Source organism: Arvicanthis niloticus, chromosome 20 (assembly GCF_011762505.2).
Source record: "Arvicanthis niloticus isolate mArvNil1 chromosome 20, mArvNil1.pat.X, whole genome shotgun sequence".
Lineage (NCBI taxonomy): Eukaryota > Metazoa > Chordata > Mammalia > Rodentia > Muridae > Arvicanthis > Arvicanthis niloticus.
Window position 1 is genome coordinate 43,893,640 of NC_047677.1, and position 17,855 is coordinate 43,911,494.

Below are 17,855 nucleotides of genomic sequence, written 5' to 3' on the forward strand. Positions count from 1 at the left end.
CAGCTGGTAGAACCCATGGCCTTGAGCATGCTGGGGAAGTATTCTACTGCCAAGAGACTTCAGATTTCTCCTCTCCCCTTTCCTCCCCTCTCCTCCTTTCTTTCCCTCTCTCCTCTCCTCCGTTCCTTTCCTCTCCTCTCCCTTCCCCTCCCCTTCTCTTCTTTTCCTTCCCTTCCCTCTTTCCTCCTCCCCTCTCCTCCTCTCCCCTTCTCTCCCTTTCCTCTTCCCCCCTTCCCTCTCCTCTTCTCCTCTCCCTTTTCTTCTCCCCCTCCCGTCCCCCCTTTCCTTGTTTCTTTTATTTTTGGTAGCAGGGACTCACTGTGCCACCCTCACTTGGAACTAACTGTGCTGCCCTCAAGCCTCTGCCTCTTAAGCCTTGATTGGCAGGCATGTGGTACAGTTATAACTGCCCTCCAGTTATTTTCCTCTGTGAACACAGTTAGCTGTGTCCTTAGGGGACTGTCTCACTCAAGTAGCTGCTTTGTTGGTATAAAGGTTTCTGTTGGGTGTGATATTTCATACCTGCCATCTCCGTGGAGATGCCCCTCCCCGTTTCTGATGACTTGGGAGCTGTCTCTCTTTTGCTCTGGTTAGTCTGGCTGGGGGTCTCTAAGTTTAATTGATCTTTTCAAAGCACCAGCCTGTGCGTTATTTTAATCTCTTTTTCTATTTTCTTTTTGTTGTTGTTTGTTTTGTTGCTTGCTTTTTTTTTTTCTTTTTCTAGACAGAGTTTCTTTGTGTAGTTCTGGCTATCCTGGAACTCAGTCTGTAGACCAGGGTGGTTTTGAACTCTCAAAGAGCTATCTGCCTCTGCTTCTCGAGTACTGGGATTAAACACAGGCACCACCACCGCCTGCTCTTTTTCTGTTTTCTATTGCATTGATTCCTGCTCCGGTCTTGGAGAATCCCTTTCTTTTGCTCATATTGAGCTAAGGAGCTCATTTTTCATATCCATTCAGAAATAAGCCATGAACCTTTTAGACCATTTGCTGTCTATCCTGGGTGAAGGGTATTCTGCTTCTGCAGGTCTGCAGCCGATCAGCCTGACCTAGTTGCTTTAAGGCTAGTTTCTGCAACCTCCAGTTAGCACCTCAAAGTGGCACAGCGGGGAAGCTAGGTAAAGCCTCAGCAGGGAACTACGCTTCCCTAAATTGAAGTCTGGGGAGAAAAGGGGCGGAGGACTTAATTTTGCCCTTCATTCTTGGTAACTGTACAACTCTCAGACTGCGTTCACATGGAAAAAAAACAAAAAAACAAAAACAACAACAACAACAACAAAAAAAAACCTCACTGCAGGTCTGCACATAAATTCAGTCATAAATTGAGTAAGAGGCTATAACAGAGAATGCCTACGTGCATATACACTAGGGAAAATTATCTGGTTTAACTTTCACCATTTGTCACTGGCTTGGAGGGTCATGGGGAAGTTTAAGTGTGTGACTAAGCTGTCTTTAAAGTTTTGTTTAGACAAACTCAGTCAATATCTTTCCCCTGTTTTCGTACCGGGCGTCCTGTGATGTGTATCTTCTTTATGACTTTCGGTTAATGGTTTCTGTATCCCCTTGGAATGTACCCTAAGTTTTAAAAGTCTGTTGTTATCTCAGAAGCAATTAAGCAGTCCTGTAATAAAAGGAACTGGGGGGGGGGGGTTGCCATTTGGGAACAATGGTATCCCTTGCATACTGGCTGTTTCTGCATACTGAGTCTGGGGTCTTCCTTCGGGGATTTTCAAACCCTTACAGAGGTTGCTTGTTATTCATAGTTAGGATGCTAAGGCCATATATTTTAGGCTTTTCTTCCACTAATGACTTTTAACGTGGTATTAATTTTTCTCTAATCTTGCTGTAATGACAGTCCACAGGTTCTGATAGGTTGTATTCCTATTCTTGAACCAAGTTGGAAAATTTTCTCAGATTAAAAAAATTATGGTGTGTGTGTGTGCACATGCAGTCTGAGGTCAGGGTACAACTTGTGGGAGTTGGTTCTCTCCTTCCACCAGGTGGGTTCTGAGGGTCAATCTTGAGAGTTTTAGGCTTTTTGGCACGCACCTCTCACGGCAGATCCGTCCTGCCTGTCCCATTTTGTCCCTCTTGGCTTTGCCTCTGATCCACATGTATTATTAATTCACAAATATGTGGATTTTCTTTTTAAGTTTTCTGTCATCTTTTCTAATCTAGTTCTTTTATGGAATGAAAACGTATACTTCACGATTCAACTACTTTTACATTTATTACAACTTGTTTCATAGCCTAGAATGTGGTCCTTTTTGGCAGATAGGCCATGCTGTACCGGAAAAAAAATAAATTATATACCACTGTGTGGTGAGGTGCTCCATAAGTATTGATTAAGTCAAGTTGATTGGTAGTGCTGTCAGGTCTTTTATGTATTTATTGATTTTTCTTTCTGTTTTAAGTGACTACTGAGAGATATTAAAACCCATGAAAAATAGCTGCAGGTTTTCCTACAGGTGGTTACAGGGTTTAGTGTCTTCTATTGCCTGTTGTCCATTTCTTGAAGACCGTGGGGGAGGCCCTGCTCAGAATTAACTGTCAACTTGACACAGCCCAGAATCACCTGAAAAAGGTGTCTTAGTTGAGTAATTCACGTCATCAGGTGTTGCGGTAAATACTCATAAGCCACTCTATGCTCCTGGGGGTGCATGCGGCTCTGCACCTGCCCAAGAGCTCTGGATTCACAAATGAAAGACATGCCAGCATAATTTTTTAAATCATATCTTAGCAGCAAACAGCTGGACTTCTTCCTAAGTCCACATGGCTAACCCACCTTCTCCTCCAATATTCCTGAGTTATACTTGCTAAATCTATATTTCATTTCTGCTACCCCAGACCCAATCGGGGGAGTGGACCTTGGGGCCACTTTCCCAGATTCTCACTTGTCAGCGGGCTCCTCAGTCTGACCATTCTGTTTCCCCATCATGGTGATTCTGCCTCCTTTCTCCTCAGCGTTTCTTGCCCAGTAATCCTAAATCCCGCCTCTGTCCTCCTTCCACCTCTGTCCTCCTTGGCCACTGGCTCTTTGTTGACCTGTCAAAAGCCAACTGTTGGCAGGGACCTGCAATGGGACTTATGAAGTCCCCGGTAAGCACAATTCAAACCCCCAACAATCAGGTTGGCCTGTGGGCGTGTCTTGGGTGGAGATTGTCTTGATTACTAACTGATGTAAGAGGTACTGATTACTTGATTACGAACTGATGTAAGAGCCGCCCACTGTGGCTGGTACCATCACAGGGAGCTGCTCCTATGCTGTCTCAGCAAGCAGCATTCTTCCAGGTTTCTGCCTCCAGTTCTAGCCTTGACTTCCCTCCATGATGGCCTGTGACTTGGAAGTGAAAGTCCAATAGCATTTCCCCTCCTGGAGGCGGAGCTACCAGACCACCAGCTTTGGGTCAAGTGTTCAAATACACAGCCGGTAGGGGTATAACTTCAAACCTTCGCGTGTGTGTCAGAGTAAGGATTTACATACTAGATTACAGAAGTGTGGGAAGGACACTGATGTGGGGTGTGAGAATCCAAAAATGTTAAGTACTTGAACAAAAGCAGAGAAATGAGAACAGAATGGGATTTGGACAAGTATTTCCCGAGTCCAAAACACCAAGGTTTAGAGCGTTTTTTCAAAGCAACAGAAAGGTAACTGCAGCGAGGGACATACCTTGTTTCCTTTGCTCTATCCCTGCCCGCAGAACATTGATGTAGGTCTTTCTTTATGGCTTTTTTTTTTTCTTTTTTCTTTCCCTCTCAGTTTGTGGTAATCTAACAACAGGCAAATCCATTAAAAATCTACCCACATCATTTTCCCAATAGCTAAGACGGTTGTTACTGGTTTCCCTTTTAGCAATGTTTTAAAGTAAGGTCTAGACATTGTATTTTAAAACATCTCCCTATCCCACACTTAGCGGAGAGCAGTGTGGTGTAACTTTCATGCTCACTGGGAGACCAGTGTGTGGTTCACTTTATTGCTTTATGGCAGAGTGAATCTGTACTAGCGTGAGGTGTGCCTGTGGCTTACAGGGGCTTGTATCATATACTTTCTCTGAAGGAGAGAAGAGAAGGAACCCATTGGCTTTTTTTTTTTTTTTTTTTTTTTTTTTTTTTTTTTGCCCAGAGCTAAAGTCTCTGCCAGGTGTTGCTGCTTTGATACTTGTTGCTACATTGTATCACGTTGAAACCTGTCGGAGGCTTTGTAGTGGTCATCGTTGCTGTTTTCTAGACCGGGTAGTTATTTGAAGATCAGCTTGACATTTGAGTCTTAGGCTGATGTGTCTATGTACACGCTGGCATTCGTGAACACTGCATGTGGCAGGTTTAAAGAACACTTTGCTTCAGGATGGTTTTATCCTTAAGAGAATAGTTTGTGCCATTCGTCAGTTTCTTGGCATTCATTTCCTTACCTGCCATTCTCAGTGTCTCAGTAGTGAAGCTTCAGCCCGTCTCTTCAGTGACATATTGCCAATCTTCCTTAGTAGGGAAGAAGTGTGTTCCAGGAGGCAGGGTGTCTCTCCCTGGGTCTAGACTGGTTGCTGCCATCTTCGGATCACCTAGCTGTGGCCATTTGGGGAGAGATACCACACCCTCAGGTTCATGCCTTGTAGAAATGTCCTACCTCTGTATTTTGCCTGGCCAGTCTCAGCCCACCTGCTTCCTGTAGACTTGGGGCCAGCTCTGCCTTGGAGGCAATGGGCGTGGCTATTTCCCTGGAGTGGCAAGCACCTTCTCCAGCAAGCTCTGCACTTCAGCCCTGGAAAAGATAGGAAGTGACAGACTTCAGTTTGTCCTTTCCAGGGTATTCTTCCCAGCCTTAGGGGTTCTGTGCATGCATCATCATGGTCACCCCTCTTTTTATGTAGGACATTTTTTTTTTTTTTTTTTAATCACATCACTGGGTGGCCTGGGCCTGTGGGTAGATGGAGCTGAAATACAGCCTGCTACCTCACTGAATGCTTTGTTTGTTGGGTGAGCTGCAGGCAGCGTATGCCATAGGTATGCCATAGTGGTGAGCTCCAGGGACATCTCGTGGGGCCCCTTTGCTCAAGTGGTGGTTCCATCTGCTCACACTCCAGGAGGAAGCCACAGGAAGCACAGGACTCCCTTCCCTTCGGAAGCTGCCATCTTGCCTTGACTGTTGTCTGTCTCAGCAATTTGCCTGTGTTTTGGGGCTGTGTTCCAGTTACTCAAGGTAGGAAGACAGACCCATGCCACAAATGTGGAACCTGATCTCACTTTAATATTTTTCTTTCAGTCTCCAAAATAATGGGTTCTTTCATGACATTTCTATATAGCAATATATTCTGCCAGGAAACCAGGGTCCATAAAAGCCATTTTTGGAGTCTGTGTCTTTTCAGGAGTCATTTCTGAATGTCTCTTATTTTCTTTCTTTTTCTTTTTTTTATTTTAAAAATATCCTGAATTTCTGACTCCAACAAAATTGCTATTTTACGTTCTTGTTACGTGATTTTCTTGCATTGCAGGATATAGAAAAAAGATCTATTTTAGTCTATTTTCTCAAATCCTAGGTGGTTATAGCCTTCTCTCTCCAGGAAATTGATACTGCGGGCTGGCATTTGCTTGGTCACGCTAGACTTGACACACTTGTTCATAGGGCCAAGAGGCACTCTAGAGAGCTCTTGGCTAATCCAGCTGCCGCATGAGTGGTAATGGAACTGTTACTGCAGCTGGAGAAGAAAGTTTCATCCTTGGGTGGGCTGATCGCCATTTGACAACCCACAGGGAAGCTTCTGATGTTTGCTCATCTCACAGACAAGGAAGTGGAGCTCAGAGGATCAACAGGTGTGGGTGAGGGCCAGGCTCTGGGCCTCTGAGCTTGACTCAGAGTTTTTTTTTTTTTTTTTTTTTTTTTTTGACATTGACAAATCTATTCTTAGTGAAAGTAGAAGACCATGCAGTCAGATACAACCACTTCCTGTTCTCAAAATAACCTTTGCTCCATTTGGGAGTCCCACATGTTTTCCTGTCTGTGTTTGTTAGTGTCTGTTCTGTAACCACTCCCTGGTATTCCCTGTGGATGGGCTCCTGGATCCTGGTAGAAACCAAGATCTTGGCATGCACAAAACCTTTACAAAGAATGGAGTCATCTTTGCATACAATTAACATGTATCCTCCATGCCGTGCAGATCATTTCTGCATTACTTATGAGGCTTAATTCAACATGCATGCTGTGTAGGCAGGTCCGGTCATCTGCACTTCACATGGAGCTGCAAAACCTGCATAGTGTCCAGCTCCTGGGTGGGAGAGTTTTGGTGCTCTCGTATGCACTGTAGTAGTTATTCGTGACTACTGTATGGTGTGCATGGACTACTTAATCAAAAGGAAATCCTCCATGGAGGTATCACCCAGCCTGCTTCTTCCTGAGGCTTCTCTCCTTGACTTGTAGAGGTCTGATACGTCTTCACAGGGTTGCCTCTTATGTGTGTCTTAGTCAGTGTTCTGTTGCTGTGGAGGGACACCATGATCATGGCAGCTTTTTTAAAAAATGAAAGCATTTAATTGGGACTTGCTTACAGTTTCAGAGTGTAGTCCATTATCCTCTCGGCAGGAAGCATGGCGGCACACAGGCAGACATGGTGCTGGAGAGTTCTACATCTGAATCAGAAGGCAGCAGGAAAAGAGAAAAGCACTAGGCCTGGCTTCAGCTTCTGAAACCCTAAAGCCCATACCCAGGGTCACACCTACTCCAACAGGCCACACCTCCTAATCCTTCTCAAGTAGTGTCACTTCCAGATGACCAAGCATTTAAATATATGAAGCTATGAGGGCCATTTTTATTCAAACCACCACAATGTGTCTGTGTTTGTATCTTGACTTCCTTTTCTTATAAGGACAGTCAGATTGGATTAGACCCATCCTGACAACCTCATTTAATTCAGGTACCTTTTTCAAGATCCTGACTCCAGGCCAGCAAGATGTCTCAGAAGGTAAAGATGTGTGGTGCTCACGGCTGGCCTCCTGACTTCAATATCTAGAACCTAAGTGTCTTAGTTAGGGTTTCATTGCTGTGAAGAGACCCCATGACTATGACAACTCTTATAAAGGACAACATTTAATTGGGGCTGGCTTACAGGTTCAGAGGTTCAGTCTATTATCATCAAGGTGGGAGCATGGCAGTGTCTAGGCAGATATGGGGCTGGAGGAGCTGAGAGTTCTACCTCTTGTTCCAAAGGCAGCTAGGAGAAGACTGGCTCCCAAGTGGTTAGGAGGAGGGTTTCATTGCCCATCCCCACAGTGACATACTTCCTTCAACAAGGCCACACCCACTCCAACAAGACCACACCTCCTAATAGTGCCACTCCCTGGGGCAAGGTATTCAAACCACCACGCTGAATTTAATGATTTGAATGAGAATGCCCTCCCTCCCCCACTGTCCCTGTATGAACACTTGGACCACAGTTGGTGGAGTTATTTGGGAGGGCCTAGGAGATTGAAGAGGTGTGTCACTGTGGGTAGGTCAAGATGTGAGCTCTCAAATGTCCCTGCCGTGATGCCTTGGCTCTACCATCATGGACTCTAGAGGTCTGAAACTGCATGCCCAATTAAATGCTTTCAAAACTGCCTTGGTCATCAGGTTTTGTCACAGAGATAGAAATGTAACTAGAAACTGTGTGAAGGTGGGTAGTGTCTGACAGCCGCATATTCCCTGTAACCTGCACGTGCAGAGTGTGCTTACACATGTTCTGTCTGCCTGTCTCTATCCCTCTCTGTGTGTCTCCCACACATACCTTTTTCTTGTTGAACAATTCAATCTCCAAATGCAGTCTCACACTGAGATGCGGGGATAAAGACTGTGTGCCTGAGCAACTGATTCAGCCCACAGCAATGACTCTCAATAGATTTTCGGGTGGCCCAGCCCCCAAGTTGCTTCCCAGACTTCCCCAGGGACTCGGATGTGGTTGGGGGAGGGTGGTAGTGGGAGAGTGCCTTGAGCTTTTGACCTGTCCGTCCACTGATAGGATCATTTGTCTTTGTTTGCACTGCTGAACCCTGCAGAACTGTCTGTTGGTTGAACTTGAGAGGAAAGAACGCAGCTCTGCCTAGGACACGTGTCAATCAAACTCCTATTTTAAAAACTCAAGTCAAAAGGTCAAAGACTGCGGATTGGGAGGCGGGGCCAGGGCAGTGCTCAGAGGAAGGTGTCCTTCCAGATGTTGCCAGCAGGGGTCAGACCAGCTCAGAAACATCAAGGGTCACCCCAGGGAGAGGCAGTCAAAAGAGTATCAAGAAGACTCCCTCCCCTAATCTCTCACTTCCTCCCTCCTCCATTCCAGGTCCTTCCTGCCTTCAGCTGTAGCTCAGAGCACAACAGTAAAAAGTAACCAAAATTTTGCAACAGGGGGGCTGGCAAAGAATAACTTTTTTTTTTTTTTTTTTTTCCATCATGGTGTGGGGATGACTGCACTGTAAGCCACTTGTGCATGGGGCTTTGGGGACAGGATGGCCTCTGTAGGGTGAGGTGGAAGGACACTATACAGATAATCCCACTCACCACTGGATCCAACAATTTCCAAGCCAGAGCTTCTGCTGAGTTTACAATCCAGTGCTTACACATTCTCTCAGTCCAAGCCTTAGGGACAGACTTCCCCGCTGGCACCCGTTCCTATTAAGGCAAGGGGCTCACTCCTTCCACTCACAAAGCCCTCATCTCCCCCCCACCCACCTGCTTGCTAAGAAGGGAGAGGAAAAAAGAAGCCAGAAAATGACCCGCACGAAGTATGTGTAGGAGGTTCAGACCTTTATGTCTAGACAGACCCTTGTACAATAGCCGTGATGTGCCTGGAAGAACAGAGGCTGAGGTAGGCTGGAGGATGGCCTTCAAAGACACATCCTAAATTCTGGGACCATTAACAGGTGACCCCTGTGGCTAAAGGACTTTGCAGGTTCAGTTGCCAAGGATCTTAAGACGGGAGAAGACCCTAGGTTACTGAGCACAAATTGTCATAGCGTCCTTGTGAGACGGAGGCAGGGGGCTCAAGGCAGGGGCTATGTGACCGTGCCTTAGAACGTCCCCAAACTGGTTGATTTGAATAGCATCATAATATAATAGATGCCAGGAATATAATATAATAAATATGATGCCAGGAAGGATAGAGGCCTCTGGATTCTGGAAATGGCTGGGGAAGAATCCTCTAGAATCTGCAGGGGGACACAGCCCACGCTGACTCCAGAACCACACAGTTTGTCTATGTGCATTAGGAACTTGGCACTGCTTTTGAGCATCACGGTCTCCAGCTCTGTGTCCAGGCAACAGCACAGAATCCCGACATAAGTGCTGGTGCCAGCTGCTGTCCTGGTTTTGATCTGGTGGGCCAGCCATTTCTCTTATTGACCCCAGTTCCTTTTTCAGCTGACTAAAGAGAGATTGCTATAGCAAGAAGGAGGGCTCCTAAGAACATACAAAATAGACAGGTAGCATCTTCAAGTGGGAGGAGTCTTTAGTTCCTGGAAGTGAGGCAGTTCCTCTGCTCTCTCCAACACAGTGTGCGTGTTGCAGTGTGTATTGTAATACAGACCTCTGCTCTGGCCTCTGCAGTGGCTGGCAGGACAGCAGATCCACAGCTGGCAGGGACAAAGGTATGAGCCATGGCTATTCTCCCTGAGTATCAAGTGTGTTTTTTTCTTTTCCCCAGTCACACCAGGCGAGGGGCTAGGCTGCCTTTGTAATCATAATCACAGCCCCTCATGCATCGGCATATGGCAGTCACCTCTTCTGGAAAAGCTTGGGCTGGCTCAGTTGCTTGAGATCCAGTTTCTCCAGTTAAAGACCGAGTTGGCCCCATGTGTCAGGGTCTTTACTGGTGGATTCACCAGGTCCCACTTTCCATCCTCTCTGTTTTCTTCACAGAAGCACATTCCCAGAGACGGAATCTGGAAGAGGTTTGAGAATGTTTATAATGTTCTGTTACAAGTCAATCAATGTCAGAGCACTTCTTAAACTTACTGAAAATGTGCCTCTGGGTCATGGAGGGGACCAAATTAGGCCAGGGAGCCCTGAAACCAATGCCAGCACCTCCTACCATGTTACTTTTGCCTGGGGGTGATCCGCCCTCCCAACTATGGGTTACATTGTTACCTAGAGATTGGTTACAACTTGGAGTGGTGCTGTGGGTCAATCCTCCCTTCCCACAGAATTACCAGGCCCACATACCTATGTGGGGTGGGGGTGGGAGATCCTGCCAACTAGCTACAAATTATCTTATTCATGCCTCTGCCCCACAGAAAGGTTAAGGATTGCAGTTTTAGACTATAGAGCAAAGCACAAGGTACTAGGTTGGGCCTCCGTGCTTTCATCTGTAAAGGACCAGCCCGATGGATTCTTGAGTTGAAGCTTTTCTGTCCACATGCCTTTCTTTTTTTTCTTTTTTTCTTTTTCTTTTTCCTTTTTTCTTTATTTTTCCCCTTCCCTTCTCCCTCTTGCTCCAGCCCCACTTGCTCCGGCCTTTTTATTATTTATTTGTCTTTATATATGTAAGTACACTGTAGCCATCTTCAGACACCTCATAAGAGGGCATCAGATCTCATTATGGATGCTTGTGAGCCACCATGTAGTTGCTGGGATTTGAACTCATGACCTCTGGAAGAGCAGTCAGTGCTCTTAACCGCTGAGCCATCTCACTAGCCCGACATGCCTTTCTTACTGGTGGTACTGCCTCACCCTCTTTTTAATGTCTAGTAATTCTTTGGTCAGACAAAATTTGCAAACATCCTAAGATGGTGGGGGGGGGGGGAATCTGAGCAGATGCTACCGCTGACTCGGGAAAAGCCATTCTATCTGCAGACAGGGACTGCCGGGAGGGTGCAATGGGCTGGTCAGTGGAAAGCCTTGAATACTCAGGGTCCTGCATGCTGGTCCTGATTGGAAGGACCGGTCTTTTCAATCATCCATCAGCAGAGCCCTGGGATAAACTGATCTGCAGGCTGTTTAATCTGGGATGGAGTAGAGGTAGACACTTAAGTGGTCAGCCTAAGAAAGTTCTGGAGTTTAGATTTTATAGGAATCATTTTTTTTCTCTTGTCTTGTTCTCAGCTTCCTCTTCCTCCTCACCCTCCTCTTCCCTCTTCCTCCTCTCTTCCCTCTTTTCTTCTTTTATTGAACTGGGGTTCCCTATGCTGCTTGGGGAGCCCAGAAGCTCATGTGGTCACCCTGCATCAGTCTGGCGAGTAGCTGCAATTACAGCGGGCATGCTCCATCATGCCTGGGTCTTATCTATAATTTTCTATACCAATAAAGTCAGGGCACAGGATGACTGGTTAATTAACTTGATGAAAGAGGGGGGAGGGGAGGGAGAATATGTGAGCCTAGCCCTACACTGGTTACCAGGGGAGAAAGATGAATAATTCATAGCCTGGTCACCTCCCTCTCTGTTCTTCTGGGGTATATTCAATAGGTCAACCAAAGTGCCACCAAAGTGTGCTTGTCACCAGCTTGCCGTTAGAGGCTTTTACAATGCTGGTCCAGCACCTGGTCATGCTACAAATAGCTACAGTGAGTTTCCATTTGTCCCTTGAGAGGTGACTCAGGAGGTGAGTGGGTGGAGGTTCCTTCCATCCGTCAGTACCCCTCTCAGGCCCCCCGCCCCCAGAGGAAGGTAGGACCACACAGGGTCTAGCCTTCTCCTCTTACTCAAACAATGACTCCTGGCTTCTCACAGGACCTTTATTGTGCTGTTAGAGCTGCAGGGGATGGGCTGTGGGCTAGCTCTGAACAAACCCTGAAACTTCTTGGCATTGCTGGCTGCAAAGAACTAGGGAGACTGGCACTCAGGTGTTAGGGTGGCAGGCTTACTCCACAGTTCCTGTTGGTATGCCCTCCATGGGAGCAGGTTGGCACATTCACATAGTCCTGCCAGCCCTGGGTTTGAAGGATGCTTGTCATTCTATAAAGAGTGCCATGACCCTGTGCCTGCCTTAACTTGGAGGTTAAAGTGGCATAATAAGAGGGACACATACATACCTTTCTTACCAGTTGGGCAAAGTCCCCACATTCTCTGGGTGGGAGTCCGAGGAGTGGCCTTGTACAGGAGTCGAGCGCTGAGCTGTGGCTCACAATGAGGGTGATGCCCACTGTAGACAGAACACCTCAAGGTCAGAGCAGGCTCAGAGAGCCCTTTGCAACATATAAGCCTCTTCAAACTTGCAAGTCCAGCTACCGTGCCCCGGTGAGGTGGTGGGGTGGGAAATAGTGTGGGTAGGAAGACCCAGTCATTTGGTATGATTTAGAACACACCACCTTGTGACGTGGGGTCTGGGGCTAGGGTGTGGTGACCATGTGCCGGCTTCAAGGATGTTTTAAGGATGATCTGAGTCATTATCCTCTTGTGGCTGGCTGCTTAGGTCCTGTCAGCCACAGTCGGTGGGGTGTGTGTGTGTGTGTGTGATGGCTGCCACCAAGACCCGAGCCAACCAACTTTATCTGGCTTATCACTGTGAGCCTGAGATGCCGCCTGCTTTAGATAAGGTTTAGGGGAGTCGCCTCAGGTGACATGATGGGCAGACAGCTGGAGAGTGGTATGGGATCCAGCACTTCTGTGTGTGCCTCATGCTGGACAAAGCGAAGCTGGGAGGGACAGCAGTTGACAGTGTGAAGCCGGGAAAGCTGAGAGCATGGTTTGTGGTTAGGAAGGGTGGGCTGTGGTTCAGCCTCTCTTTCCTTAGGCATTGACTACCCTATTCTGTCATTCTGGGCTTCCCTTGTTCCCATAGTTTGTGAAGACCCTGATGTTCTAGGTCCATTCATGCTCAGCACCAGAGCATGCAAACCTGGTGTGATGGTTTGTATATGCTTGGCCCAGGGAGTGGCACTATTTGGAGGCATGGCCTTGTTGGAGTGGGCATGGCCTTGTTGGAGGAATGTGTCACTGTAGCCGTGGACTTTAAGACCCTCATCCTAGCTGCCTGGAAGTCAGTCTTCTCCTAGCAGCCCTCAGATAAAGATGCAGAACTCTTAGATCCTCCTGCATCATGCCTGCCTGGATGCTATCATGTTCCCGCCTTGATAACAGACTCAACCTCAGAACCTGTAAGCAAGCCCCAATTAAATGTTGCCCTTTGTAAGAGTTGCTATGGTCCTGGTGTCTGTTTACAGCAGTAAAACCCTAAACTAAGATACCTGGGGCTACATGGAGTATGGGTGTATGTATCTACTCCCTGTCATGGTGGAGGTGATGTAATGTCTTGGCCAGAGTATGGAGGTGGGGAGGTAGAGACACTAACAGACCAGAATCAGCTAATCCCATCCTAGGGAAGCCCAGAACTAGGGAGGCTGTTCTCCTCAAGCCTGTGGGGGCACTCACTGTCCTGCGGGCACGTGTTGATGATCTGCCCCATGCTCACGGCGCATCTCTCCACGTACTGGTCATAGCTCTCGGCTGGCATGAGGGAGCAGCGGGGGAATGCTGGCCTGAAACGGGATGGAGAGAGACATGGGCTGCCATTCTGGAGCCTTCTGGTGAACAAGAGTATGGCAGAGCAGCTAAGTGGGACCATGATCCTCCAGATGGCCTGCCAGGCACGGCCTACGAGTTCACTGCCAGCAGGGGCTCCTGGATGTGTTCACAATGGCAAAGGGCTGTGGTACCATCAGTATGGAGGCTGATTGAACAGCAGGAAAGCTGTACATCTCAGTCTACCTGGAGATAGTCACCCTGGGGGGAAGGACAAAGACACGCCCTTTCACAAACCAGACTCAGAACCTTCTTCTGGGTGAGGTCCCTCTGTGTCCATCCTTGCAGGGCCAGTAGGTTTTTTTTTTTTTTTTTTTTTTTTTTCAGGAATACCCCATCTTCCATATGTGGTCAGGTTCCTCAGCTTCCATCACCTCTAGGTGATGTGTGTTCACTGTAGGTCTCCTTTACTAGGAGTCTTGTTGGTTTGGCTGAGCAAGACCGTAATTCCCAAGCCATTTCTGATTGCCCTGATCCTGCTGGCACTATATACACAGTTCAATCTACCTTACTCTCCATTGCAGGGTTCTAACTCGGTAGATAGAGTTTCTTTAACTAGGACCAGAGGAGCCTCAGTGGCAGAGATTTGCAAGGCACATACCTATAATCAAAATCAACATTGAAGTTCGCTTCTTTCAGCTCCTCCGAGGTCAAGAAGGTCAGCGTGGCCTTGCTGGCTTCCCACTTCATCCACTCGAAGATTCCAGGCTCAACTCTGATCTTCAGCTTCTTCTCCAGTTTGAGTTCTTGGGTCAGGGAAAAACAAGGGTGAGTCACTGTCCGGGTTACCTAAAGAAGCTTCTTTATAGCTAGATCTACCTCAGTAGTTAGTGTTTTTTTTTGTCAACTTGACTCTTGAGCTGTCCTGGAACTCACTATGTAGAGTCCTTGAACTCATGGAGATCTGCCTGCCTCTGTATCCCAAGTGCTGAGATTAAAGGCATACACTATTATGTCCATTTACTTGATTGATTACTGATGTGGGAGGGCCAAAACCACCGTGGGTGGTGTCACACCTGGGTGTGCAATCCCAGGTGCTATAAGAAAGCAGAGTGAGCAAGCCACGAGGAGCAAGCCTGTAAGCAGCACCCCTCCATGGCTTCAGCTCCTGCTCCCGGGTTCCCGATTTGAGTTCCTACCACAACAATATCTGATTGATGGACAGGGACATGGAAGTATAAGTCAAGTCTATGCCTTATCCTTCCCCAGTTGATTTTGGTTAGTGTTTTATCACAGTATTTAGAAAAGCAAACTAGGATACCAACCTATAACTGAGTCCAAGGAAACCCTTCACATATGTGAGTCTTTGCTGGCAAGTATCATCCTGGGATCTAAGCACAGCATTGTGTTCTTTCTCTAAGACCTGAGCCACCAGGCATTTGGAGGAATCCAAAGACTGACAGCCCCACTGAGAGGGGCCATGCTGCTTGGCTAGGGGGACACCATAGGGAGCGGGCTCACCTGGGGGGTCTCACTATAACCCCATCTACAGCTCACTTAACCTCATGCCAGGTTCAACCTTGATGGAATGATATGATGATAGAGACAGGGAGTCCTGATGGGGCAAGAGGTGAAGAGTAAGGAAATACACAGGATGCTGACTTCGGTCAGGAACTTTGTTCTGCAGTGAACAAAGAGGGGTTCTATCCTCTGCTATGGGACACTTCCGTGAACTCCCTATGTGTGGGCAGAACCTGGGTGACCACCAGCCATCCACATGGCTATGCTGTCTTGCGTGGCTGAGAGGATCTGTGAATGGCTTTTCTGACAGATGCTGGACAGCTCCCCTCCAGCCTTGATCTTGCCCTGGGAAGTAACGTTTTGGATCTAGAAGGGTACTCAGTAGTCCTAGCTCTCTAGGCTTGTGAATGTTCATTCCCAAGCACCGAGACACTTGGCAGAACTGAGCCGCATGGCAAAGTATGATGTCAGACGTTGACCCTGTGACATCAGCTCCCACGGGTCATACAGCCCTAGCACTCTGGGATGTCAGTGGCTCACTTCTGCCAGCGGCTCCTGGGAGGCTGGCCTCCAGCTGCCCTTTGGCTTAGTTGTGGGCACTCCTTGCTCATCACCTTATTCATCTCCACGCCCTCTTTGATCCCCATGGAGAGCAGCCACAAGATCAAGCCGAAAGTTCAAACCTGTTGAGCTTCTCACCTTCTAGGATGTGCTTGGCTGTCTGCACACAGCGCAGGGCTGGAGAAGCAAAGACCGCGGTGACTCTGACACCGCTGTCCAGCAGGGCTTCTCCTGGAAAACAACAGGTAAGAAATTCCTTCATGTATCAGCCCAGGATGAGGGCTTGTCTTAGTGGCAGGCAGTGATGGATGAGACGCCTACCCACTGCTGTACACACCTGCAGGATCTCCAATCACGTTAGGGTAGAACCTGCAACTGTGACCAGCAATTGGTCTTGTAACTACATTATATTGTATGGTAGAGGTGGTGGCCCAGGGGTCAGTAAGCCTGTAAGCAGTGGAGGTTCCTTCCAGCTTGTAGCAGGATACTTATTCTGCTACATTGTATTCACAGTGGAGCTCGGTGATTAGGCAGTAGAAGAGGAGGTGGAGCTGGGAGAAGAAGAGAGGAAGGGGAGAGGAGAAAAAGGGGAAAGGGAGGGGAGAAAGAGAGGAAGATGATGATGATGATGAGGCTAGCAGCCATGGAGAACCAAGAATGGGTTGAAAACTGTCCTGGGTGGCAACTTCTATCATAAGGCTAAATATTGGGTAACAACTCTAATTGTGTGGGCATCTTGTTGATTTAGCATTTCTAAATATATAAATCCTTTAGATAATCATTAAGCTTTAAGAGTATTCATTCTACTGGCAGATATTGTCTGGGGTTCAGCTGAGCTTTGTGGATGCAGCATCTTGGATTGGCAGAGCCATCATTCACACTGGCGTCTTGTGGGTGCCAGGGCTTGCACATCTAGCTAGCCGGAGCCTCGGTCAGAGCCAAGGAGCAGCGGGAACATGGTGGCTGCCAGGAACAAGCCAGACTGGGTGCCATTTTCTAAATATCACCCCTACATCGGCTGACCACAGAGCTGGAATGAGAGGACACTGAAGGGGGTTGTACTTGGCATGTGAACCATACCCTTTAGCTATGTTGAAAGATGGAGCGGCCCATGTTACAAGGCACGGGTGTAGTCTCAGAAGCAGAAAGTAGCCAATAGCAGCCAGGGAAGACCCCACTCCTGCATCCCTTTGGATCTGAGTTCTGCTCATAGCCTGGGTGAGTCTGGAACGAGACCTGGCACCAGATAAAAGTGACTCTGTGGACTGAGACCCACTGTGTCCCACTCAATTCAGATCTGCACTATAAGCCTAACATGCACATAGCTCTATACCTTTGTGGTCATTTAGTTGGTCACCTTAAGGCCAGCCATGGCTTGTGGATGGCTTGTGGAGGTTGGCTGTAATCCAACCAGGTTTTCTCTGTGATACCAGAAGCCTAGCTGGTAGCACAGGAAACCCCATGGCACAAGAGATGCCTGACATGAAAGCCAGGAGGCTTGGGGCTGTCAGTTATGGGCAAGTTGGAATACTGACAACCCCCCCCCCCATGGGACCTTAATCAATGGATCTGTATCTAAGGCCTTGACTAATAGGAATAAAAAATATCAGAAAATTGTGACTGTACCAAACATACAGATTTCATGCAAAATTTATGGTTTTTTTTTTTTTTAAGTATAAAGGATTTGAGTACCCATGGGTCCTGTGCCCACAAAGGATTCTGGCCCTTATTCCCCCAGCATCCCATGGGGCAATTGAGGACAAGTTAACATAAGGCTGGGCTCTGTACCAACATGTCTTCTGCAAAGGAGAAGGCTGAGTAGAGAGACAGACAGAAAGGGATGATAGAGGGGCTGGAGAGATAGCTCAATGGTTAAGAGCACTGACTGCTCTTCCAGAGGACCTGAGTTCAATTCCCAGCAACCACATGGTGGCTCAGAGCTATCAGTAATGGGATCTGATGCCTTCTTCTGATGTGTCTGAAAATAGCTACAGTATACTCGTATAAATAAATCTTAAAAAAATTAAAACCCAATCAACCTATCAATAGATAAATAAATAAATAAGCAAGTAAATAAATATAATTAATTACCCAGTCTAAGGTGTTTAGTTATAGTAGCTCAAGCTAAGGCTTATTTTAAGAAGGAAAAAGAAAAAGAAAAAAAGAGAAAGGGATGATGGGAAGACACCAGGGCAAGACCTAGCATGCTCCCTGCCATGATGACCATGGATTCACCCTCTGAAACTGCAAGCAAGCCCTGATTAAATGCTTCCTTTTATAAGTTGCCTTGGTCATGGGGTTTCTTCACAGCAATAGAATGGTAACTAAGACAATCTCCATGTCCCGTAAGGGCAGAGGAGGGAAG

General features: G+C 47.3%; 1 protein-coding gene across 3 annotated transcripts in view; it reads right to left on the reverse strand.

The window, feature by feature from the left end:
* Window positions 1-4,605: 4,605 nt before the first annotated feature.
* Ubash3a (ubiquitin associated and SH3 domain containing A) overlaps window positions 4,606-17,855 on the reverse strand; it is a 38,204-nt gene continuing 24,954 nt past the window's right edge. Inside the window, exons 10-15 of one of the 3 annotated variants that reach the window (XM_076916562.1) lie at window positions 15,629-15,721; window positions 14,070-14,214; window positions 13,319-13,425; window positions 11,980-12,089; window positions 9,731-9,893; window positions 4,606-4,755 (exon numbers count right to left, since the gene is read on the reverse strand). In XM_076916562.1, coding sequence (XP_076772677.1) covers window positions 9,756-9,893; window positions 11,980-12,089; window positions 13,319-13,425; window positions 14,070-14,214; window positions 15,629-15,721 — 593 coding nt within the window. In that variant the 3' untranslated portion in view covers window positions 4,606-4,755; window positions 9,731-9,755. Of the gene's footprint in view, window positions 4,756-8,716; window positions 9,894-11,979; window positions 12,090-13,318; window positions 13,426-14,069; window positions 14,215-15,628; window positions 15,722-17,855 lie in introns of those variants that run through there. The other 2 variants (XM_034524651.2, XM_076916563.1) reach the window with 2 other exon arrangements.